The 27,555-nt window shown below is 33.6% G+C and overlaps 1 protein-coding gene across 6 annotated transcripts in view; it reads right to left on the bottom strand.

Annotated features, from left to right (window-relative positions):
- The window catches only part of LOC118183304 (dynein axonemal heavy chain 2-like), a 405,957-nt gene that overhangs the window by 323,332 nt on the left and 55,070 nt on the right, over positions 1-27,555 (bottom strand). For all 6 annotated transcript variants that reach the window (XM_085822262.1, XM_085822261.1, XM_085822260.1 and 3 more), the window contains exons 7-8: positions 27,051-27,176; positions 21,029-21,247 (exon numbers count right to left, since the gene is read on the bottom strand). In XM_085822262.1, the coding sequence (XP_085678388.1) occupies positions 21,029-21,247; positions 27,051-27,176 (345 nt within the window). The remainder of the gene's footprint in view (positions 1-21,028; positions 21,248-27,050; positions 27,177-27,555) is intronic.

Here is a 27,555-nt window from a genome sequence, read left to right as displayed (position 1 = left end):
TATATATGTAGAATATTCGTAACACTTTCCCCTTCCAAGGACTGCACATCTCGGGTCGTACAATTCCTGGACAGGAAGAAATACTTTCAACTACAGAAAATCAATGCAGTACGAAAATAAGAATTTCAACAAATAACATAGAATAAATCAAATACTAAATCAATAAAGGAATGCAGGTATTTACAAATTTCTATACATATAAGGACAATACTCTCAGTAAGCTGTTTACATTATACTCGTATACAATATAAGACTACGTACTATAGCCACAGTAAGGGACTAACTTGTTGAAATGAACGACTTTACGCTTAGGATATGATAATTTACGGACCCGAACTACGATATCGTTCAGCTTGTTTGGGACTGTGTATAGACTGTCCCAGGGTAACTGTAGTTTAGCAGAAAGTCCTTTCCATTGCATCGGATTGCATAACCACACCTTGTCACGTTCGTTGAATCGATCATCTGCATATCTTATTTCGTATAGAGTCTTCATCTTCTCGTCACCAAGTTAACTCGCTCTCGTGCAAAATTGTGCATAACTTCAAACCGTACCTGGAGATTCTGAATGTAATTTTCATGGAATGAAGGTGCAGCCGGAAGGTGACTAAGCAACAGATGACAAGGCAGACGAAGGTTGCGACAGACGGGCATCTGAGATGGAGGATAGCGTGTAGTTTAATGGTAGCATTGCGACAGGTCAGTAAAAATAGAGGTAACTTTTGATCTCAAATCCTGTTGGTTTGAGGAAAATACCAGCTAGAGGTTATTAAGGATCTTTCGATTAAACTTCTCGACATTGCCGTCTGACTGTGGGTTTTGTCTATGCCGAGTGGTTTACATAATTCTTTACTTACAGCCGAGATAAAATTCCTTCCTTGATCGAAATGTAACTCAGGAAGCACTCCAAACATGAAAATCCAATGCTGTATCATTATCTCCGCTACCGTGACAGCCTCTTGATCTAAGATAGGATACGCTTCAATCCACTTTGGAAAATAATGAGTGACAACGAGTATCTATTTATTGCTATCAGCAGTTCGTGGCAGAGGTCAAAGGAGGTCAAAGGCAATGCATTCAAAAGGCGCCCCGTCATTTTTAGCTTCCCTAAGCTGCATGTCATCGGTTCTTTCCGACCCGCACAGGTATCGCAAGATTGGCACCATTTTTGGACGTAAGCCATTTGCGTTACTCTAGTAGAAGCACTCTCGAACTTTAAGCAATGTCTTCATTATTTTAAAGTGGCGTCCTGTTGGACTGCTACGTAATTCTTTAAAGGCGACCGGGATCCGGGATCTTGGAAGTATCAGCTGCCATCGCAATGCCTTTCCACAGTCCGGTTCGAACTTCCGGTACAAGACGCCGTTTCGAATACGGAATGAGTCCCAGAGAGCCCAACTTTTTTTATAGGAACCAGAGATCGAAATGTTCTCCAAGGTAGGTTTCCTATTTGGAGATTCGATTAAGTTGTAAAATATTTATTTATTTTAAATTAACTTAGTTTGCGCATCTTTACTGTCACTTCTCCCTTTCCATTTTCCTGCCAGAATGATAATTTTAGTTCACGCGTACGTAAATGAGATAGAAATAATACTTAAAGGGAAGTTTGAGACTGCTAAGACAAACGGTGTTTCGCCTGCTGAAGGTCGCGTTACTAGTTGAATTTCTACGATTCTTCTGCATTGCTTTATTCTTGCCAAAAGTGCTTGTTACGTCGCTGTAGGTTTGAGCCAACTTGCCCGCTAATTATTTTTCTGTAGCCCGTGACTAATTTACAACTTTGATTTAGTTTATTTTGAAATTCCTCAATGAGGACTTTTTGAGTTACGTTATAAATTCTGGCTGGTTTTGTAAGCACAATAAATGCCTTCTTTTCAACTATATTGAGTTCTTAATAGCAGAGTCTTTTACGCACGTCTTACGTTTCTGTGCGATTAACCAGACACAGCGATAAGTTTTCCAGAGTCTTGACTAAGTAGATGCTACCTAAAACAGCGAGACACTACGAAGTTAATTATGGCTTTCATGTCGCCGTCTTCCAGACTTCATCGTCACTCCATATATCTCGGTCATATGATATTGAAGTTGTAACTTGGTGTGCGACCGGATTAACGAACTCGTATTTTGCGATCCTGGAACAATATCCGCAATTTTCTGGGTCTTCTAGAGAGGGCATCGGTGTTTTCGGATGACGATCCCTTCCTACGACGGATAGTTGTGTTATATTCCTCGAGTCTCTGTACTCATCTGGTTAGTCGGCCTTCTGGATTCCTAAAATTTAATAGTCAAGTTGACGATGCATAATCTGTGAGGAAGAGTAATTTTTTGCCGTAGAGGTAATAGTGAAAATGTTATATTAAAGTGTTTTCTAAATTCTTGATATCTGCCATTCGCAGGGCTTTCTGTACCTCAGGATCCCGGATGCCATCAATGAAATACTGCAGAGACAGGATTTCCCTTGTTTCTCTTAGGCAGTTGGAAAAGGCGATACAGACAGCCTTTCAACATTCTTAACGAGCTCTTGGAATGTTTCCGTCAGCTTCCATTCGCCCGATTTCAGTTAAAGCCTGCTATAGTTTTTTCTACACTTCTTGCCAAACGCAACTTTAGTGCGTCGGGCCGAGCTTCAAGGTCTAGGTCAAGACTAGGTTTTCAAGGTCTTCAAGGTTTTCCGGCAGAGTTTGGAGGATATCTGCTGCATCTGCTAGCAGGAAAGCGGTGAGGAGACAGGTCTCAGCTTGGAAATCCATTTGCGTCTGCCACTGTTAGAAAATTAAATCGTGTAAACTTACCAGGAAGTCTTTCCATCATATGCGGGTGCTTAGTGAGAAGCTTTTAGTGAGAAGGTAAGAGGTACAAATTTAAAAGCGTCAAAATTGTGTACAGTTGTCATTACGGATTTCTTGCAGCTGTTAACTTCCTAGGCGACAGCAGCAGAAACTTAGTCATCAGTTTGTTGTTGGACAGCAGAAATTCTTCTTTGAATTTCTCCAACTTTATCTTCAACCATGTCTACTCTACCTTCCATAGCCCTGAACCAGTTTTCGATTATGGCAGAAATTTTTCTTTTTCCTCTTGACCTGCTTCAGTCTTTGCTCGGCCCGCTTTCATCTCTTTTTGCCACGGACTTGAAGCCCCTTCCATCTTTTCTTGGAATGCAAAAAACGTAGCTCTTATCCATAGCTCTTGTTGCCTTTAAGCCCACTTCTAACACCAAACATAGTTGCGTGGTTTGAATCCACATTTTTCCGGCAAAGATTCGCATTTCTTCATACTTTTAAATAATACATAATACTTCTCTAAATTCGTAACATGAAACTATGCTTTTTATTTTAAATTAAATTTGCAATCTTTGATTCTTTCTGAAATCATACTGCTGCGTGGTACTACTTATTTAAGGTTAGCAGATATGGGACTTGAATTCACATGAATGAAAGTTCAGCACCCATACACTTATTTTATACGTTTATATATATACAGAGTGAGCCCAAAGTTCCCTAAAATTTTAAAAATTCATAAAAAGAGAAGAAATTATGATAAAGAAGTGTGGTTTGCTAAAAAGGACTCAAATAATGTCCGATTTTTTTTAGCAGCAAAAAACATTTTAGTTAAAATATCACCGGTAGAGGGCACTGACATGCGGGAGATTCAGCAGAATTATGCAAATTAATCTTGCAATAAAAAACTGTGATACACGAGGATTTCTAGTTCGTTTTCAGAATGTTATCATTATCGGAGCGAGCGTTGTTGGTGAAGTTGTTTTATTGAAAGGCTAGTCAGCAACTATTGCGTTGCGAAAATTTCGCACGGCTAAAGGACTGAACGCAAAGAATGGCCTCATACTGTGTTCTGGAATACTGCAACTTGTCAAACGGTTCGAAGAAACTGGTTCTTTGGAAAATCCGCCACGAAGTGGAAAGCCCTCGTTCGCGAAAGGCCGAATTACTGTGGTAGAAACCACTATGAATGATATAGCGGAGGAATCATCCACGGGGAGAAGTAGTGTTCGCTTAGTCGGAAGAATATTGAATGTTCCTCACTCATCGATTAGGTGTACCTCCACGGAATATTGCATCTCTATCCCTATTAATTGCTGTCTCGACATGAGTAATAAACATCAAGCCGTTTTAACATGGTATGGGTGAAAGGACACTCCGACAACGAAGGGAATGACGTCGCAGACTGACTGGCTAATGAGGCTGCCAACAACATCCACGCTCAAACTATAAGAGCCCCTCTCCCAGTCTCACACCTCAAGAAAACTCTGCGTAATATCTGTAAAGAAAAGTGGCAAGAAGAATGGAATAGTGGCGACACAGGGAGAAGGACGTATAACTTCCTACCAAAAGTAGACACGGAACGTCTTATAACAATAGCCCCACTGACACAGTACATAACGGGTCATGGCCCATTTCCATCTTACTTTATGCGTCATGGCATTTCAATATCTGACAATTGCGTCTGTGGCATGCTAGGTTCTCCCGAGCCCTACCTATTTGACAGAGGTCTAACAACAAACCACCACCTACCACATCCAACGAATGATAGGACACTTTACTATCGTTTCATAATCAAACACCCGCCAGCTAAAAGGAGTATCTGCGATGTTGTACAGCAAATCAACGCCCTAGGGCAAGACATTTGCCAGCCACAATAGCATGGTACTGCAGACAATGCACTCAACGATTAGGTATTCGCAGTATGTACCACATTCAATTTCGAGCCTCATGAAATCATCTGCTTCCAATAGCCAGCAACGTGCATAAATAATGTTACTGACATTTTTATCTGCGTAAGGCACTGGGCACCCAATGGAATGATGTGTTATCGTAGTATAAACTAGTAATGCCTGCTATATATTGCAATAGTGACCTATGTAAAATAATATATATGTCCGTATAGCGTATAATATCTAGTATCATAACGTATTGTATATCCCAACGAAATGTAAATGCCATATGTAGTGAATGGCTCTAAAATAGTGCATGTAAAGTAATGTATGTTCCTAATGCAGTGTATTTATCTAATGTACTGTATGTCTCTAATGTTACCATGAGTCTTTCAGAATTGTATAACTGTAATTGTCCAAGATCAAAATGCATAATATTCGTACAAGTAGTGTATGCACCGTAATACATGTAAATTATGCAATGCCGGTCTCTAATGAAGTAATGTATGTTCCTAATGTAGAGTATTCGTCTAATGTATCGTATGTCTCTAGTGTAACCTTGAGTCCTTCCGGAATTGTATAACTGTAAATGTACAAGATCGAAATGCATAAAATTCGTACAATGTACCAAATGTAGTGTATGCACCGTAATATATGTAAATAATGTAATGCAAGTCTCTAATGAAGTAATGTATGTTCCTAATGTATTTATCCAATGTATTGTATGTCCCTAATGTAACCATGAATCCTTCCAGAATTGTATAACTGTAATTAGCCAAGATATTCGTACAATGTACCAAATGTAATGTATGCATCGTAACATATGTAAATAAAGTAATGCAAGTCTCTAATGAACTAATATGTTCCTAATGTATTTATCCAATGTATTGTATGTCTCTAATGTAACCATGAATCCTTCCAGAATTGTATAATTGTAATTATCCCATGTCGAAATGTATAATATCCGTACATGCACCAATGTAGTGTATGCAACGAAACATGTAAATCATGCAACAGACGCCTCTAATGAAAGTATGTACATTATGTATTATGTGTACTGAGCATATTTCCGCATAGCGCTTCTGCTTTACGCACACCTTACTATGTCTCATATGTTTCTTATGTGTGCAATATTTGCATTTATGTGCTCTATGTGTTTCAGTATGTATTTTATGTGTCATGTTATGTATTCTCGTTTGTGTTTTTATGTCTTAATGTTACGTAATTATGAGTGTGTTTTTATGCTTTTACGTTTAATTTGCATAGCTATGTGTTTCAGTTTATATGTGTGTTTTAGTGCTTTAATGCTATCCTTTATATTCTTTTTAAGTTACTTTGTTTTATAAACAACGTCCTATGTAAAACCTCCTTGACATCTAGTCCCTGTATGCCCATGTAAACTCCCGGTGCAGCCTCACTGGGCTCCAGCGAGTTGTTTCTTCGAGATAGTGGAGGACGTGGGACATATGCACGTTTACCTATGTTATACGCCAGGCGTCCCCATCCTCCGGCACCTGTCTCGACATGAGTTACAACCGGGAGACACAGCTATGATCCAAAACCGAGTGGGCTATGATAAGAATTGAAAGCGACCCTCAGTGGTTGTTCAACGTTCTCTCGATGAATGAGACGCACTTCACACTACACGGGGATGTCAACATCCAGAATACTCGTTATATTGATTACGTCGAATCCTAGTGAATAAACGATGCAGTCACTGCATCCAGCCAAGTTGACCGTCTAGTGTGGCTTCACCCCATCTTTTATTGTCGGATCATTCTTCTTTAAAAAACCGCGTCCCATATCAGGCTGGAAAACGTGCACAGTAACCGCTGAACGTTATCTCACTCTTTTGCGTGCCCGCATTAAATCAAAGATGTGTGTTATCCGTAGTAAGCTTTATGCAGGATGGCGCGCCACACTATACCAATCCAGTAAAACTATTCCTACCGAGTACCTTTGGTGAAGACGAAGTGATCGATCACTCTGCCTTCTGCATGATATCTCTCGAAGTGATCGCATATGGCCTCAACGATCACCCGACCTCACTCCGGTCAACTTCTGGAAGTGGGGCTATTTGAAATCTCTAGGATACCGTTCATCCTTTCCAACATCGGCCGAATTAAAAGATTCTATCTATCGTAAGATATTCGCAGATCATTTCGACATGTTGCATTCAACTGTAACAAGCGTTGTAAATAACCTTAGTTGTGTCGTACAATACTCTGAATGTCATTAGTTGTTGAAGGAATAAATGAATGGAGCGTACTGTTGTCCTGTTCATTGGGTTTCGGGTCGTCAGCGTCATCTACCAGTGACATTTGAAACTAAAACTTTTTTCACTGCTAAAAATATCCGACTTTTTTGTGAGCCATCAAACCGCACTTCTTTATCGTAATTTCTTCTTTTTTTTATCAATTTTTAAAGTTTTAACGTACTTTTGGTTCTATCAATATAGAAAAAAAGTACGAAATTTAGAACCAATTTGACAAAGACCCAAAGGAAGTGAAATTTAATACTATTAAATTTTAAAATGCTCTAAAAATATGTAAAATAAAAACTAAAAAATGTGAAATACTAAAACATAAAAATTACGAAAACCAGAAAAATACAAAAGAGGAATTCAATCAAATCTGATACCACGCTATTAAGAGGAGGATACATCAGACTCAATTGCTATTCCCTTTGCACTTGAAAACCACTGCGTTTCTATTATCCAAAATTAACTGATAAAATATTCTAAAATATTTAATTATAACAGTTCAGCCGAAAATTTTTAAGTCCTTCCGACACAGTGTAAGGAAAGATTCTAAATCCAATAAAGGAAATGAAATTACTTAGCAAATTTTAACTGAAATTATAATTGAAAAATTACAAAATTTACTCTGCATTTCTTTAATTTTATGTTATATATTTATAGGATATTTTGAAATTTAATGGCATTAAATTTCAGTTCTTTGGGTCTTCGTGAAATTGATTCCAAATTTCTTACTTTTTTGTCTATATAATGATATATATATATATATATATATATATATATATGTCATAATTCCGGAAGCATAGAAAAATAATCAGCTTGCAATCGTCGTGGCTGAGGATGAAGGCTTACAGATGAAGATAACAATACATGAACTTGACGAATTTCCAGTCTTTATTTCCATGAATATAAAATCATCTCAGTAGATATTTATCCAATCATAATGAAATACGAGATATTTATATGATTCAATCATAATGAAATAGGATAGATTGCTATGTACATTGGTTCTTAAAATTACAACGCAGACATTTTAGACGGAAAAGCAGAGCAAGTGGAGATATGTAACACACACACACATATATATATATATATATCATTAGATAGACAAAAAGACATATATATATATACAGAGAGAGAGAACTGGAAAGTTTAAAGACAGGATATATATATGTATATATATATATATATATATATATATATATATAAACATTCCGAATCACGTCTATATGTTACATTTCTAAGACGGACTATAGCACGTCCAGTACTGGTGTTAATGGCATTCTCATGTAATGTGTAAAGAACGTTACATAACAGTTCATACAGCTTTCTGTCAGAACGTTTTAAATATCGCCTACATATTATAGTTCTGAAACGGACAACAGCTTGTCTAGCATCGGTGCTAATGGCACTCTCATGCAAAGTGTAAAGAATGTTTTTATAAGGAACTTCTATACAACGTTCTAACAGAACGTTTTAAATCACATCTATATGTTATAGTTCCATAACGTACAAAAGCGTGTTAAATGCTGATATAACGTGTGTGATATAACGTGATATAACGTGAAAAGTACGTTGTATTAAAAACGCGCGTAAAACGTTCTACAAAAATGTTCTAATAAACGTTTGCATGTAATTGTTCTACAACGTCCAGTAGCACTTTAAATACTCTTACTAGTAGCAAGTTCGCATAACATATTCGTATAAAGAATGTACTAACTGCATCTAAAATTTGTCACAGAACGGCATATCATCACGAAACTGTCTATCTCTTTGTATATTTATTTACGATTTTCATAAATATCTCTCAAGGAGCACTTTTAACTAACAATGCAGCATATAAAATAAATACGAAACAGGTGTATTTATAGATCTGAAATATGTAATCCTGTTTTAAATAGCATTTTGATATATAACAGATATATGTTTTTAATATTTCATAATGTAATGAAGAAAGGGGATTGGGAAACGATTATTTTTTTTCTTTTTCATACAATAATTTATTCTTGCTTTCCACACATCTCGAAATTAATGATGCTAATCATCTTCTTTCTCCACTTATTTAGTGGAGAATTAATTAATTAATTTTTATTTCTATTATTTCCGGAATTCAATTTTTCTATGTAATTTAATTACTTCAAACTATAATTCTCTTTTCAGGAAGTTTCGTTTAAGTGGTCAATAAAATATTTGATTACTATGTATTATGATATATTACTTTGTCCATTCTTTTCAAAAGAAGGCATTTTTTTAAAAGAAAAAACATAACAGACAAAATAACATACCATAGAATGCAGTACTGAAATATATTTTATCCGGCTATTAAACAAAACTTGCAGAAAATGGAATTATATTTTGAAATATATGAAGTATAAGGAATTTCTTGAAATGAATCATCCCCCCTCTCTCCATGTGCATGAATTGTTCTTAAACTATATAGAAAACAATATACTTCTATATATTGTTCCTATATAGAAAACTTTAGACGTATTTTCCTATATTGTTTTTCATTTTGACAGTAGTTGGATATCTAATGAAAAAAATAAAACATATTTTATTTTCAGTTTCTTCCCTCCATTATATCATAAAACATTAAAAATAGACACCTTTATATGTTATATCAAAATATTCATATTTCAGATGATCAACAGATAGACCTTTTACATACATATTTGATAAATATGTTAAACAGGAAATATACAGTTCAATGAGACACGTTCTATGAACACTATTTGTAATACATTTTCTATATACTGCATGAAAATTCTATCAACATCAGCATTTGATATGTTTTTTAAATTATATAACTGCAACATAAAGATGTAATTAAAAATATTTTCCTAGAATATATTTATTTAGTAATGGCATGATCTTTTGTAGTGCTGATTATATATTTCATATAAATTGTATTGGACAAAAGGTTGTTTAAATTGGTTGAGCATATGTTAATAATAACTATAACTGGAAGGAGTAATTCCTTTTAGACTCTCCCTGGTAGATTTTAATGAAAAGTTTATATCCACTGAGATTTATACTGGTTAGTTTCTGTATAGACTTGGTCTACTGTATATAGTTTTCCATATAATAAGTATAATATTCGTTTGTAATCACTTTGATTCCAAATCACTGACATGGCATTACAATTATTTAGCTAGAAAGCCTGTTTTAAGCAAAACCGTTATAAATATTTTAAATAACACATACATAATACACAAAAGAAAATTTTAGGAAATAAATTAATCTTTGTATTGAAATAGCTTTACATATAAAATAAAAAAAAGCATAAATTATAGTAAAAAAGTGCTGAAAATGTTTCTGTTTCATTCAAATTTCTCTAACATCATTACATACAAACATATCGATATTTCATGCATAATTTGTTTTATTTCGCACACATGTAGGCTTAATTTCCAAAAAATTTAAACATAAAATTTTAAAAATGATTAGACGTAATTTCCAACAAAATTAATCTAAATACAAGTTATGACATTATTTTTTTTATTTCTGAGGAAAGATTGCAAATTCTACCTTCAGTATATGAATATTGTGGATTTTTTAGATAAAATTAATGTGAATTAAAACAAATATCTAACCACTTATCGTTTTGAACTGCTACTGCACGAACGTTTTATAAATATGAATGCAAATAAATCTGTTTTAACTAATACTAAAAGTGAATGCTAAATCTTCTTATTATTACTAATATGACAAATTTTGCAAACTCCTATTTTGCATAAAAGATAATCTTTTGTAATTTAATGCATCTTGCACGTTTTTTTTTTACTTTGATTAAAAATGGGGGAAAAGGCATTTATTAAAATTCAAGTCTTTTATTTATGCAAATTATCACTTTTTCAATGAATGGAAGAAAACTTATTTTTAAACATTCGAAAAGTGGCACATGGAAGAACTCTTGAACGATATACTGCATCTTTGCCATATTATTTATTTATTTATTTAAGTGTTGTTTAGGTTCCAGATTATCCCTAAAACGTAAGTTTCTCCAGAATGCTTTCGAACATTTTTACAACATTGCTTTACAAGCAACATTGCTTTCAAAACCACGCAAATTAAAAAGCCTCTAGATATGATTAACTTTGCCTGTTCGTTAATATTAAAAACTAAAGCTACACAATTTCCCACATAGAATGAATTTACCAGTTTTTGAGCTATTCAATAATATGGTATAGGGCAAGTTTCTAAAAGATGCATAACAGAGGCATTCAATAAATGAGGCCTAGAACAAACTCCAAATACCAACTCGACCAATGTCTACAAATTTTTTACCCTTCATTACACCGGAAAGAAAATCTGCATCTTTGGGGACAACAAATAACATTAATAAGCCTTTACAATATCAGCACTCATACCGATTGGCTACGTTTAGAACGATCAAGAATATCAGGTAATGTTTTCATAAGATTAACTCCTTTAAATAAACAAGCGTTTAAAGAAGATTTTCCTCTCTGAGAGCTAGAAGTGTCAAAAACCGGGGGAAATTTTTAAGTTTTACTATCAAATTTAAGCATTGCCTGTGAGGCAAATAGTAAAATTCTTTATTCAATTTTAATTTCCGCTACGCATTCAGTGATATTGATTTTTTCCCATTTTTTTATGCCTTTTCATAATCATATGAAAGTCTACCACATTTTACATTATTAATCACTTTTTCATGCCTCTTCCATGTTAGTTCTTTATTATCAGGTAAATGCGTAGAATCGCATTTCCAAAGCAATTCTATTTTGTAACTAACCAAAGGGAAGGATATTATTTTTTTCTTAAAAACCAATAAAACTAGCTTTCTTCTAAACAGTTTAGAATGAATCAGCTATTGCTAAAATTAAATAATGCACTCAAAGGAATATTTCTAAGCAGCAAATGTGCAGACAAAGCAGTTAAAATGTTGCCATCCGCGCATGAATTCTGTCTCCCAATCAATTACCGTCTACCAAGTTTAGTTTTCACGCCTGTTAGACCTGAATCTGCTCAACTAAGTTCTCAGTTAGCAATTTTTCCAAAATGCCAGCGCCAATCAAAAGGTCAGTGTCGCTTTCCTCACAGGAGGAATCTGTTAAATCTATTTCATTTCACTTCAAGTCGTTTAAAATTCTCCAACCATTAACTTTTGGAATAAATCCGCATATCTTTTACTTCGAAAGAGCTTCAAACTACAAGTATATGATATTCTTAAACCACTGATTTCGACAGAAAATAGGTTATGTTCCTTCGATTTCGTTTCTTTTCACCCAAACAATCTGTGTATTACCGTTTCATTCCTAAGTGGAGGAGCATTCAATATGCTGCCCCACCGGGATAGTGGTTAGTGACTCTGACTCCCGTATCTTCAGTCTTTATCAAACTTTCAGCAATTAATGACTGACATCCTTATAAGATATTTCTCCCGCCTTCTTAGCGAACCTTCGTGGTGTAGTGGTCTGCACGCTCAGCGCGTAATTGAGAGGTCCGCGGTTCGTTTCCCGGCAAAGGCGTTGCTAATTTTTTATCTTGCCTGCTTCCAAAAATACCTAGTGTCTCTACAACCTTTCAGTTTCTGGAACTTATAAGTTGCAGCTTTAAAAGGAAAACTTCGTTTATAACTTCTTTAAGTAGCCTCATTTTCAGTTTTCTTCAGACTGAGAGTAACTAACGTTCTCAGTCAATTCTGTTGTGTTTTTAACGCAGTTAAATCCGTCTCCAGGGAATAATTCAAATTTCAACGTTCTAGATTCAAAACACACGTCCCGTTTTGATTCATGGGTTTGCATTTGCCCGATGCAGAATGCTTTGATTGTGTGTGTCATTATTTTTGTGGAAATTATGAGCACTTTTGTGAATATACAACGTTCCCCAAAAATGTCGTACCAGCGTTCACCTTGCAGCCGCACCGATGTCCGTCGCGAAACACGAGGTGTCCCCACAAGTGTTAGTGTATTTGTATGTATTTTTCAACGCCCGGTGTGATTATGTGAAATTTTTTGAAGTCCAGAAATTGTGCTATTCCGTGAAAAAGTTCATTATTTGGATACTATAGCTCCATTCAAGTCGGAACCAAGTCTGCCAAGGTAGACTTGGTCCCGACTTGAATGGATTCTGTACTGCTATTTGTAATAACTGTTTCCATTCTGCCTTCAATCGTTCAAGGATAAGTGTAGTAATTATATTATTTATAATGTTACTGCTTTCTTGCGGTACGCTTGTTTTATTAAGGATTTATGTTCTAGTGAAGCAATACTATTCTTACATGCAAAGTATTTGAAGTAATGAGTAATCTATTTTAATCACATGTTCTAAATATCACGGAGTTAATTTTACAAATTAAAGCGATTAAGTGCTGCAATCACAAGTTTAGTGATATTATTGTTAATTCTGAAGTCTTACAACTCCAGACGATTGTACCTCAGAACTGACACTCAGCAGGTTATGTTATTGCGTTCATATATTAACAGCATTTCATTTTCACCAAAAATGACGTGAATCAGAGCAAAATCTGTATATTAAGCTGACGTTCTAGAAGCATCCTAAGAAAACGATTACTAAGACTGAATCAACAATTCCAAAAGAACTGCAGTCTGCAACTCTATACCAATACAATAATAACAATGACAATTGCATCTCAAAAGAAGACAAAGAATATTGCCTCATCGAAAAGTGCGATAGTCTCCTGTCTCCTAAATGCAAGGAGGAAGAACAAGCCCCTGATCCCAAAAGATCTAATTGAAGAAATTTATGCACAGATAGAGGTAATGAAGAACTTGGCAGTAGAAATTCCAATGAACTACCAAGCCGCAATAATTATAAAAAAAAAAAAAAAAAAAAAAAAACTACTGCGTATTTAGTGGCTTAAATAACACAGAAGCTGCTGGTGGCGTCCGCACGTTCTCCCAATGAGAAATGCACTACAGTACTCCCCAAACAGAGCAAATGCCACCGTATTGTCAAAATTGCCAAGAGGAACATCGGGAATAAATGCCAAAAAGGTCCAGCACTTCTAATTATTTCAAAGGACAACGCCTCCAAAGTTGACATTCAAGAAAAATTAGAGCTCTCCCCTATTTCGAGATTCCAAACTGAGATTAAAGTAATCATCAAAATTCAACGAGGAAGCACATAGCAATCTCCTGCAAAATTCAGGAGGAAGTCAGGAAATTTAATCAGTCTCTGGATAAAATTCAAGACACACAAGAAAAATTATACGAAAATTCTCCAGTGAAGAACGCCAAATTGCGCATTTAGTAACTTCTCTCGTGAGACAACCGCAGAAGAAATGCATAATATAATAACGACTAACTTTCCCATAACGAACAACGACTTCCCGGGGGCTGGGACATATGTGTCCCAGCTAAGTATACAGCAACTGGGGGCTCGGGACAGTTTGTCGTCGGTGGCAGGGGTAGGAATTCTAGCGCTTGAGGCTTGATGACTATTTTATGATACCCCGCAGATTGCGTTCTTTTGTGGTATTCCGCTAACGGATTGGGGAAAATTGTCTGTGTTTCGAACCCACATGGCTTGTTTTCAAATTTGTTTCTTCCAGGAAATATTTTGTTGAAAGGAGAAAATAAAAAAAATAATTTGTTACTTCGATTCTCATGCGTTTGCGTTTTCAGGTATTTTTTCCTGTGCAAATACGGTTACTAGTTCTATCAGTTGATATATATATATATATATATATATATTTTTTTACTTCAGTTTTAAATAATGGCTAAACCTAATATTTACCTAACGAAAGATGAAATTTCGGATATCGTCGCGCGGTGGGATGATTTGGATGAAACATTTGCGGACAGCGATTCTGATTGCTGTGATGAAAGTTTTTGTGATGACAGAGAAAAAGATTTTCTGCTTCCACGGATCTAAGAAATCATATGGAAGTGGAATTTTAAAGTTCACAGCAGAATCAAGAAATGACTCAGAAACGCCTGGCTGTTCGTCTGATCAGATTGGTTTATCACGTTCAACTGCAAATTATGAAACAGAATTTGTACGGAAAAAAACTATGCGATAATTTCGCAATTGCAGAAGAAGTAATAGTTCACGATTTTACGGGAGCATCATGACTAAAAGATGAATTATATGATAGAAATGAACTTGATTATTTTTAACTTTTTTTCAGTAACGAACTGTTAGAGAAAATTCTACAGGAAACAAATCGTTATGCTGCTCAAAATAAAAAAAAAAAAAGTGTACCGGAAATTTCTCCCGAGGGAAAAATATCACATCATGCTGATTGGAAAGATGTTACAGCATCTGAAATGTTTTTTTTTCTATCAGTGACATTGCTATGTGAACACATAAAAAAGGATTCAATTAGTGATTACTGGAGCACAAATGAATTGATTGAGACTCCATTTTTCCGAAAAATCATATCTCTTGATGGCTTTAAAAAATATCTCTTGTCGGCTTTAAAAAAATATCGCGCTTTCTTCACTTTGCAAATAATGAAACACCGCCATCGAAGACAAATTCTGATTACGACCACTTGTGGAAACTCCCAGAAGTATTTGAAATACTTAACTGCAATTTTAAATCAGTTTACGATTCCCCGGAAAATCTGGCAGTTGATGAAGTGATCGTGACTTTTAAAGGTCGTGTAATTTTCCGTCAGTATATCCCTAAAAATATAAACGCTGGGGATTAAAAGTGTCTAAACTGTGTGACGAAAATGCCTGTGCATATGACATGAATGTTTATTTAGGAAAAGATAAAGACGAAAGATTTGAAGGTCGAAGCGCATCGTGTTGTTCTACATTCAGCAAAACATGTGAAAGGGAAAGGGCGTTCCCTATTTATGGATAATTTCTTTTCTGCTCCGCGACTTATTCTAGAACTAAGAAACAATTATAAGGTAAATTGCTGCAGAACAGTGAAGATCCGATGAAAAGATTTAACCAAGGATTTGAATGCCAGAAAAGCAGGCGATTTGAACCTGAAAATGGCCTCACTGTTGCGTGCTGGGAAGATAAAAGAGAAGTTTATGTTTTAAGCTCTATGCATAAACGAGACAGTGAACTCCTTCCAGTTTCTAATAATGGCGAAAGAGCTTCAAAACCTGCACTTATTCGTGATTATAACAAAAATATGGGATATGTCGACCTCAGCGACAGAATGGCCAATTCCTACGGATTTTCGCTTAAGTCTCAGAAATGGACAAAGAAACTCTTTCTCCATTTCCTGAACATTGCCGTTTTAAACGCATATATATTATTCAACGAGAGGAACTAGATTGATCACAGAAGTTTTCGCATGAATTTAATTAATCAAATTTTTCAAACATGTGATAGGAATAATTTGCCTACGATTGTTTCTTCAACCACTCAATCGTTTCATTGGTCAGTAAAATCTGATTCGAGGAAACGGTGCGTTGTGTGCAGCAAGAATCATAAAGAAGTGAGAACTTGGGTTGCATGTAAAATCTGTAATGGTGGCCTATGTCTCGAAGAGTGTTTTGAAAACTATCATAAGTAACTTTATTGTTTTCTTTTTCTTCCTTTCTTTTTTTGTTTGTTTCACTTGCGAGTATGCTCGCATTACTTATATTAAAAATATGTAATTCATTTTGTAAAATCTTTTGAACGAAGTTTCTATTTAATTATTAAAAACGTTATTAAAAATTGATTAATTTTTGCTAATTGTCAAAACTTTATAATGGCCGTAGTAAACTAGTTATTAAAAATTAGAGTACTTTGAGTCCTCCATATAGATTCTGATACATTTTTTTATCAGTTGGAAATAACTTTAACGTTGTAAATTACAGTACTGAAATAAGGAATAAAAATGATATATACAGAAAAAATCTGCTTGGAGGTCAAATATCAAAGAAATTTTATTTTCAGAAGTACGGTAGCTAATATTTTTCAGAAATTATTTTAAAAGCTTGAATGTATTTAAAAATGCATAATTTTTCCAGTGTTATTTCTAATTAAATTATTCTAAATTTTGTTTCAAATCGAATTTGAAATTGTCTTTGTTTCATTCTTTTCAGAAGTGTTTTTATCACTTTATTCCAATTTTTAATGTATAGGTGCAGTGTAATAAATATAAATGTTTCAGGTGATGAAAATTAATTTTAATGTTATTTCCAAATGACATACATTCCCCGACTACTGCTTATTTGAGTGAAATTTGGTTTGTTATGTTCTAAATGATAACTAGCTGCCGAACGGAATATATTTCTTTAACTCTCATAATTTAACTTATAACTTCAAATTCCGATGAACGGATTGACTTTTTAAACTTTTCTTGTTCTCTCACATATGTAAAGAGTATATCAGCCAATTTCCTTTGCACGCCCTCCACGAAAGCCCCTTCGTTTTGGTAGATAACGCTTTCTTTAATCTGATTAATAAAAATAAAATTATATTCGAAATAAGAAAGCTAAACATATGAGCATTTCATAAGTATGTTTAGAAACCCTTTCCTTTCATGAATAACTTTGGTGACAAAATGAATTATAATTGTGCGACAAATGAAATGCGAATTTTTATTAAAGCAATTATTATGGAACATTTTCTAATTCAAAATTTAAAAAAGTTTCAAAACTTAATAATTAATCCGTTGTTATATGTTTGCGTCTATAATGTCATATCTGTATCAATCCATTCAGAAAGCAGATATGATAGTTTAGGTTAATTGAAAAAGTGAAACACACGAAGGCTGCCTACCTAAAGGAAAGGATGCCTTCATGGAGAACTTTTAGGGCAAAATGGCTCATATTCACGTTTCACAAGGGGGAAACAACGAAAACCAATCATGCAGCAGCTCGATCGCTTGACGTCGAACTACCAGCATTCAGCAGCCAAAACCACTCAGCTACTAATAGTGTTCAAAAAGTAATTAATTTTACGTGAGAACTGTGTTTTGGAGGGAATCAAACAAGATATTGGAATACTAAGCACGTATACAGGAGTTCAGATGTGTACCACATTTTAGTTCCCTGAATTTAATCCTCAGTGCGAGCCTTCATTAGTATTCATCAACTCAAGTACGAATCTTCATCCCGAGCTTCATCACTTCCAAAGAAAGCAACAGTAAATAGCTTGAGACCTGAAAATTTTGCATAACGGTTTGATATTTCAAAGGCGAGTTTAGCATTCTGAAAATATAGATCATAAAAAACTGAAGAAATATTTCGCCATTTGGCAAAGATTTTTATTTTTGAAATTTCAATGCGTTCATGTATATGCAATTTTGCATTCAAAGGTGTAGGTGTAGGTGTATTTAATTATGGCAAAGCACACGAGGGCTATCTGCCTAAGGGGAGGGATGCCTTTCGTGGAGGACTTTCTAAGGGAAACTGGCTCGTATACACGATACACATGGGGAAAACCACGAAAACGCCCATGCAGCCAGCCCGTTCGCGGGATTCGAACCTCGGACCGAACTCCCAGTGTTCAGCGACTTTACCGCTCGGCCGCTGGTGGGCTTTGCATTCAAAGGAAAAATGCAGCAAGAATATAAATCATCGAACAACTGTTCTACTTCTATTCGAAGGTAAACGTAATAGCTAATATCTCTAAGTGATAAAACTAAATTTTTGTTACTGAATACATTAAAAGTCAACAATGATTTTATTTTCTAAAGTTTCAGGGTTTGCATCTGCATTTCTTTCTTGAACCGAAAACTATGAAGTGGTTAAAAAAAATTAAAAATCTTATATCCCTGAGTTAAAGGCAGATTAACTCTGGGTTCTCTATTTGCAAAGCCACATGGAAGAAAAATAAATTAAAAAAAAATTCTTGGTTCATGCATTGTAAATTTTTGTTAGTGCAGGTGTTGTTCAATAATAATTTAGTGCAGTACAAACACAGTGACCAATTTCTATTTCTCCAGAAATGAATATTGCCAGAGGTGTAAAAGTAATAACACTCATTTGTGAATTCAGAAATGCTTTTTAAATGGCACTTGAATAAATAAACTCTATTTAATTTTCTCTTTAATATCAGAATAATAATACTATTAAAAATGAAAATGTGCATATTGCTTGAAGGACATGTTTGAATATTTTAAATATCACTGATAACACTCATTTGTGAATTCAGAAATGCTTTTTAAATGATACTTGAATAAATAAACTCTATTTAATTTGCTCTTTAATATCAGAATAATAATACTATTAAAAATGAAAATGTGCATATTGCTTGAAGGACATGTTTGAATATTTTAAATTGAATATTTTAAATATCACTGATAACACTCATTTGTGAATTCAGAAATGCTTTTTAAATGACACTTGAATAAATAAACTCTACTTAATTTGCTCTTTAATATCAGAATAATAATACTATTAAAAATGAAAATGTGTATATTGCTTGAAGGACATGTTCGAATATTTTAAATTGAATATTTTAAATATCACTGAATTTTCGATAGATGACAAGTGAATATATTAACTCTTATTGTGCTTCACTTATTTTTTAGTACATAATCTGCGTGTAAGTTTAAAAAACGATTTTAATCATAAAATGGAGCACTTTTTTAGAACAAAATTTTCTAGTTGTAGCATACATTTAATCTGAAGAAAAAATATTTCTTTTTCTTGGGAAAACTGCATTCATCTACCTGCAGTGTGAAAGCGATTAGAGTACATCCCGCATTCTAACGCCTAGAGCATTGGACCTGGATTGAAAGGAAATCCTGGCCGTTTCTCTGCCTGCCGACAAAAGAGCACTAATCACCTAGTCGTTGAGATTCGATTCGATAATTTTCCCCCTTTCCATAACCGCTGAACCAAGAGCCCCAGTGAAGGTACACAACTGTTTTTCGAGACCACGGGAAAAGGTTTTAAAGTAACATTCAATATTAAATGATAAACGAAATGATCCTATAAAATGGATCATTGAATGCTCTCCCCAAACATCCCATTTAATTAAGAAAACAAATCCTTAGTGGCTGGAGGGAGCACCGAATCACGGAATATTTTGGCGCAGACGGTGCTTAACCTGTCCAGATTTCAACCATTCTGTGATTGTCCACACAGACAGTAAAATGCGTTTTGTGGGGGACAGTATGATAGTAAATATTTCAATGTACAGTTCCCATCCTGCATCAATTGCAAACTTTTCAATAATGTGAATGACAGAAATTTCAACACAAATCATGCTGCATTTTCGTCGAACTGCCTGATGTACCATCGTGAAATACAAAAGATCAAAGAAAGAACGGACAGAATGCATCCAACTAAGAGGAAAAAAGTAACGAATCAGCAAATAACAACGATCCCTCCCCTTTTAACCAGACTATTAAAACGAAGCACAGCCCTGAAAATTAAGATTCTCCAAATTAACATGCAAGAAGCTTAAGCATCGTCTAAAAATCTCGAATTATTCTTATCAGATCATCATTATGATTTAGCGCTCGTACAGGAACAGTATTGCGTAAGAGGTAAGGTCAGCGCCATAGCGTTAAGCTGGAATCTAATTCAGCACCAAGACAAAAAAGAAAACCATATAAGAGCAGCTAATCATATGCTACAACAAGAAGTGGTCACCCTGAACTATATTTTTCTCTAAAGATATAGTAACAATAGGCTTGAACACTACAAAGGAAGAACTGTTCATCACATCCTTCTATAGTTCTCCAGTAGAAGAAATTTCAGGCGCCCAATCGGGATAGTGGTTAAAGACGCTGATTGACGTACCGATGGGCCGGCCTTCAAATCCTGGAGAAAGTATGCGTGTTTGTAAATGTATTAGAAACTGTACGACATGGGGGTTGCTCTCATGTGACTGTCAGACAAATGAGATAAGTCACGACAAAGCAACAGAAATTTCATCAAGCCCTAAGCATAAAATTGAAAGATGCAGCGTAGAAAAATTATTATAAACAATTTAAAACTGAAAGGAGGTATAACCAAATTAAAACGGGGAATAAATAGGATTATTTCCATAAAGTTAGTAATTTTGAGTTGCATGTTTTATATCTTACAAATAGTAAGATATAAAACTGCGAACAGAAAATGGAGGTTAATAATAGAAATAACACAATTACTGCACTAATATTAACAAAATTAAAACACCTCAGTTTAAAGAATAAATATACTTATAATAAGAATTGTTTAAAGTACAAATTTAAAAATACTGGCAGTTAAAAAAAATGGTTCTTACATGCACAGAACTGAAATTTTCAACATTCTGAGATTGTAAATGATCAAACACTTCTTTTAATGTTTCCCATGTGGTTGTCTTCCCACAACCGCTCTCTCCAAGAATAATAATGGCATGGTGAAACTGTAGTTGTTCAAAGAACTGGATGATTTTTGATAGAGTAGCGTGAGTCAGCTGGAGAGACTTTTTACTCAGAATGTTTTTCACAGCATTAGTAATCTAAGAAAAAAGAATGGATAGAATAACAATTATTTGTTTATAATTTTTTAAGGACTTTAATATTTTGAGTTAAAGTTTGTTCTAGATTTCTTGAGATTCCTTTTTTTTTTTTTTTTTTCAGTTGATCTTAGCAAAGTTACCAAATGTTAATAATGATTACTAACGAAATTCAACTTACTTTCTTTATAATGACATCTAATAATAATAGTTTTTGTTTAATTTAATACAGCCAATATTTGTTGCTGATACATGTTGAAAGACAGAATAGCAAGAAGTAATAAACTTTTCTTTACACAATGTTGTTGTTGTGAAACAATGCTTAACAAAATAAATGTTCTTGTTATAAATTTTATTTCCAAATTCCCCATATCGATATACAAGCTAATTATTTAAGAAATTTAGTCCCCATTTCGCAAAAATTATTTTTACTAGAATATTTCAGTTGAGAAATATTAAAATACTTTACTTCCATCTCCAATCAACTGAATATTACTTAAAATTTCCATTCACGAATTTTATTGTTTATTGAGACACCCAGCTTTGCAATAACCTAGTCCATCTATCTCACTGGCATTTATATTAATATAATTTGAAATAGTATGATTTCCGTTCCAAAAATTATCAATCACAATTGTCCACAAAAACGAATTTCGAGTCAATTCATTTTCAAGGATTGTCAAAGTAGATGGTAATCTACACCTTGCAGTGGGCACTGTCTTAGAAGGTGTCTGAAGGTGTCTTAGAAGGTGACTGAAGTGAAGTTTTAGTGATACTGGGCACCATATAATAAGCTGTGTTTAATGAAAAAATAATAATATTCATATGGCAGTATTTGAGTTTTCACTTCAAATACTTTCCAGGAACACAGCATTCATAGTTTATATTAGCCATCACAGCTACTTACACTGAATTATGAAGGAAGAGAGAGATATGAGCACTGACTCAGAGAATTGCGAACTTAAGTGAACTTAGAATTGAATTTAACATTGAAATAATTGATAATGCCAAGTTATTCTGTTCCTTTTATTTGTGAATTCACAATTTGTGCTAATAAATATTAGAATGAAATATGAATACATTTCATTTTATCAAGGGAGCTATTGTTTGTATTTAAATACTCTGGCATCCAAACCCGAAGAAATAAGATAAGACCTTTTGTTTATCTTTCATTTTATCATGTATTCTTTACGCTACATCTGCAGTCATAACATGGTTCATTTGCTGTCTTAACGCTAGATTGTCTTAGAAGTTAGCCGACGAACGCCAAGCGCAAAGGTTTAAATTGAACGGCATAGATACTGCATATATTCTGAACACAGCTCTGAAACTACATGAAAGGGAAATAGTAGTACTTTAAGGGAGTGGTCTCAAACTCATACTGCCCACAAGCCGCATGCACGATTTGAATACAGCTGATGGACGAGACTTCGTTTTAAACAAATGAAATTTTTTTATTAATAAAATAAATATTTAAAAAAATTCTTAAATTTTAATACCTAAATATTTATCAAAACATGTAATTATTACAATAATATCGCAAAGGAAAAGAATTAAAATTTATATTTATTTTCGATCCGAAATCTAATGTTTGGCACTTACAAGACATTTTGGTTGGTTACACCTTGTTATTCAATATACCTTGAAAAATACCTTGTAAATAAATATCAGACCGGCATTTATTTCAAATAATTTTAACATGCGTAATTAATCATTAAATAACTTACTTGTATAATATAAACTAAAAACGAACAAATTGTGAAAGCTTTCAATGTGGGACAAAACTTCCGAGCAAATAATGACAGCCTAATCTTTCTCATATTTATTAAACTTTTCTATAATGTATAAATAAAAATACGTGTGTCTGTATGAAATAATTACAAACATTTTTACTCATTAATACAGCTTGAGTTCGATTTTGATAAGATTTTAACATTGGAGAGAAACTGCTAGTAATTATTTTCATCACGGATTGTTGATGCTCATCGATTAATCGGGTTCTTTTCTTATTTTTAACTGAGGAAAAGAAAAGTTATTCATATTTTTATTCAGCTGCATTCAAAAACAAAGCGATTATTCTTACGGCAAAAATTCGTAACTGAGTATTTTCAGTTTTCGAAAAGTAGCTCTTATTAAAAATCTGTAACTCCAAATCTTTGAATAAAGTTTACATCCCACAATAAATTAATTAGCTATCTTTACTATTTTTTTGGTGTGTGTTCTTCGCGTTCAATTTTAATGGTAAAGAAAATAATATAAATTCGAATTTCAAATAACTAAAATATTGAATTGTTTGCAACACTATATTTGCAATAAATATTTACTAAAATGTCTTCGAGGGTAGCATAAAACTGTTTCGGGGTCCGCCAGTTTGAGGCCACGGACTTAAAATACTCCATTATCACATACTGTCATGTAAGGTACACATGTTCTTAAAGTTTGATGACTCTATTATTGTTAGAAGTATTAGCATTTGTCGCCAAAAGGATGGCAGGAAACCTTTAGAGAATTTATATATCCGTGGAAAAGTATGTTTAGTTTTAGGTATTTTAGGCATTTTGTTTTACACAGTACATTACATAACAAAATTGAAAACCAAAACAATTCATTACACAGCAGGAGAAAGAATTGAACATTCATCATTGTTGTCGCTCATATGGAAATAGCACTTTTGCTACTTACTTGTAAATAATGGCATAGATAAATATCGGATGTAGACATCACTTGATTTCCTTATGCGGCCTATTAAATTATACACATTTTCTGCTGCATTTCATTTAAACTCATTTCCCTGAATTTCATTAGAGGTATATTTTTCGTTTAAATAATTTTGTTCTCACTTCGTGGCATAGCAAAAATACATAAAACCCCAAAGTATCTTCATTAAAAATTGAAAAATACAAAAAATATTTAACCCCAAATATAGTTAAAAAAACCATTTTTACAATTGAAATTAGAGTTTGTACACCAAACCAAGCAATTCGACCAGCGGGCAGGAAGAGAGATTTTTCGGTGAACAAAATTTAAAGTTTACTTTTGACCCCACTCGGCAAAGAGACACTGAAGTTGGTACACAAACCGACTGAATTCACTATTCTGCTAAGAGTTTAAAGTGTAAAAAAAAAAAAAATGGCAGCCTCGTTACGATTAGCAAGACTTAAACAACTTTTGAATTGTTGATGATTCTACAACTATTGCGGACAGATTAACTAAACCTTAACCGGACAAATTAATTAAAATAACCTTAACAGGAACATATCAATAATATAATTCAATCACTTTTCATGCAAAAAATGCACAATTACATATAGACGAGATCCTTATTTATATTATTTATAAGTAAAAATAATTATAAGTAATTCAAAACGCCTAAAATTTGCGTTAAAGCTGCTAAGTAATAAATCAATAATTTATTATTAGAAAAAGTATTTATATATCATCTCCAAGGAAAAGAAATTTATTTAAAACTGTAAATTATTAGAAAGAACTTTAGTAAGTATTTTTACGTAGCTTTCCAACTTAGTATCCAAAGTTATCTATATCTATGGTAGTAAAAATTATTTAAAATCTTTAAAGAAAAATCTTTTGACCGTAAAAATTCCAAATATTAAATTCAAAATTCTGATCGCAGATTAATTGACTTATTAAGGGGAACAAACCAATCTACTATCAATTAACAATAACCAAATTAAGTGAAAGTGTTTCGTCTTTTTTCGAATAAGGATCAAATTAGTTATTTTACTGGAGTTAGTTGATGAGTTAAGAGCAATATTCAATTATTATTAGAAAGAAATTGGTCTACTTAAGCTAAAAAACATTTTTATCATAAATAAAATCTAAAATAAAAATGAGTACGAAATTTAAGGTATACATTAAGAACTGAAGTAGACGAGATCCTTATTTTAGAAAAAATATTCCCCGACACTTTCGTAGTATTGTAAAAATAATAAACAAATTATCGAAATTTGTACAAATTAATATATATAAAAGAAGACATTAATAGAAAACATATAAATGAATATAAAGTATCGTCTACACAGTGAATCCAGACACGAAAAATAATTTCTCAAATAATTTGACCTTAAAATAGTGCATATAAATGTCAGCAAGTACTTTTATTAATTTTCTTTGGTTTTTAAATTTTGAAAAACTGCAATAGAAAATTAACATAAAAAAGAATTTGCTTAGCGGGTGACATGATTTATTATGGGGAGGCAAACAGACAGAAAAAGGGGGTAAGATAAACAGTAGTGCTAAAATCAAATTTATTAAGGATTATAAGAATATCAAGGAAGAGAACGGTATTATCAGATTCAGTTTTAAAAGTGAATTGGATTGCTGGGTCAGTCGAATTCACAACAGATAATATCTGCTTTAAATCTTCTTTATTACCAACAAAAAGCGGGAAAGTGTCGTCTGCACAGTGAATACAATACAGACACGAAAAAAATAGTTTCTCAAATAATTTGAACTTAAAATTGTACATATAAATGTCAGCGAGTATTTTCTAAATTTTCTTCGTTTTTAAATTAAAAAAACTGCAATGGAAAATTACTATACTACTATTTTTAAAATGTGTGTGTGTGTGTGATTATGGCAAAGCTTCGAGGGCTATCTGCCTAAAGGGAGGGATGCCTTCGTGGAGGACTTTCTAAGGGAAACTGGCTCGTATACACGTTACACATGGGGAAAACCACGAAAACGCCCATGCAGCCAGCCCGTTCGCGGGATTCGAACCTTGGACCGAACTACCAGTGTTCAGCGACTTTACCGCTCGGCCGCTGGTGGGCCTATTTTTAAAAGCTTGGTTATTAAAGAAGAAATACTTATTAAGACGGAATGAATATTATTAAAAATACAATTGCTATTTTGTTCATTTAAACTCCTTGAAAACAGAAATTTATAGTCGTTTTAAAACAGCGAGTATGGTCTTACATTTTATCACAGCACTGATAAAAAATTTTTTTTTTTTTTAAATTAAAAATTAAAATGCAAACTAGACACAATAAAAAATAAATGACAATTTTGTTTCTAAAATTGATAATACAACTTGTAAAGACATTAGATTATTTGGAGGCAGGAGGGATGAAGAATTAACAACGTCTTCGCCGGGAATCGAACCGCGGGCCTCTCAATTACGCGCTGAGCGTGCAGACCACTACACTACGAAGGCTCGTTAAGAAAGCGGGAGAAATGCCTTATATACTCACCCTTTTAAAGGGCGACTGGGGTTTTTAGGAAACCCAATCGCCAAATCCTGGGTGTGGAGAATCATTATCCAACACCCTTTTAGTTCGAGAGCCACTGCAGAGACATTAGGTAATTTGGAATCCGGATGGATGAAGAATTAACAACGCCTTCGCCGGGAATCGAACCGCGGACCTCTCAATTACGCTCTGAGCATGCAGACCACTACACCACGAAGGCTCGTTAAGAAGGCGGGAGAAATACCTTATAAACTTTTATAAACATACAACTTACATCTTTCTTTAAAATAGAATATGCGTAGAAATAATAACATTGCATGTATTCGTTTTTTTTTTTTTTTTTTTTTTTTTTAACCATATATGAAATTAAAGTTTCTGTCCTAATATTGAAGGCAAAGAATTGAGTTAAAAATGTCATACATAGGGATATTATCATTATTCAAAGAGATTAAATATTTCAACAATTAATTATAGGAAAATTACACTTTTCTTTAGGGGAAAAATAAAATTACATATTTTTCAACAGTAATTTTAAAAATTGCAACATTAGAGCAATGTTTAACATTTTATGAACGTATTTTTATGCACATTTTACTTACAACTGATAAATCCTTTTTTATCTCTTTGACACCACTCAAAATATTTTCTAATATATCTTCAAATATAGGAACATCATCTGCATGTAATTCTGACATGCTGGAGTTTCTAAGAGAAGCAGCTATGACCTGAAAGTTAAACAAAATGTATGTAACTAAGAGAATATTGCGCGCATAAAAACTACTTATTTTAAGATAGTAGTAATATATTTTGAGCAGGAAAATAATGCAAGGAGATTAAAATTTGCTGTGTTTCTTTTCTGATAATAACAAGAAAGCAATGTTTTAATAATAAACTTTTTTTTAATTACAAATTAACAGAAGTTTTTAACACATAAAAATTATTTCAAATCGCAATTAAAGTTTTCTGTATTTTTGCTTTATAGTGTTATAAAGTAAAAACACCTGCATGTTTTAACGTTTTAATTATACATTTGTATATAATAGGCTTGGTGGCGCATCAGCACCACAGGTGTGGTGTTCGATCCCCAGGCTGAGCTAAGTTACC

The sequence above is a fragment of the Stegodyphus dumicola genome, chromosome 8 (genome assembly GCF_044657685.1).
Source record: "Stegodyphus dumicola isolate Sdum_Otavi_A_Nest chromosome 8, ASM4465768v1".
Lineage (NCBI taxonomy): Eukaryota > Metazoa > Arthropoda > Arachnida > Araneae > Eresidae > Stegodyphus > Stegodyphus dumicola.
Note: the sequence above shows the minus strand (reverse complement) of the source record. Positions and strands in the feature narration are given on the sequence as shown.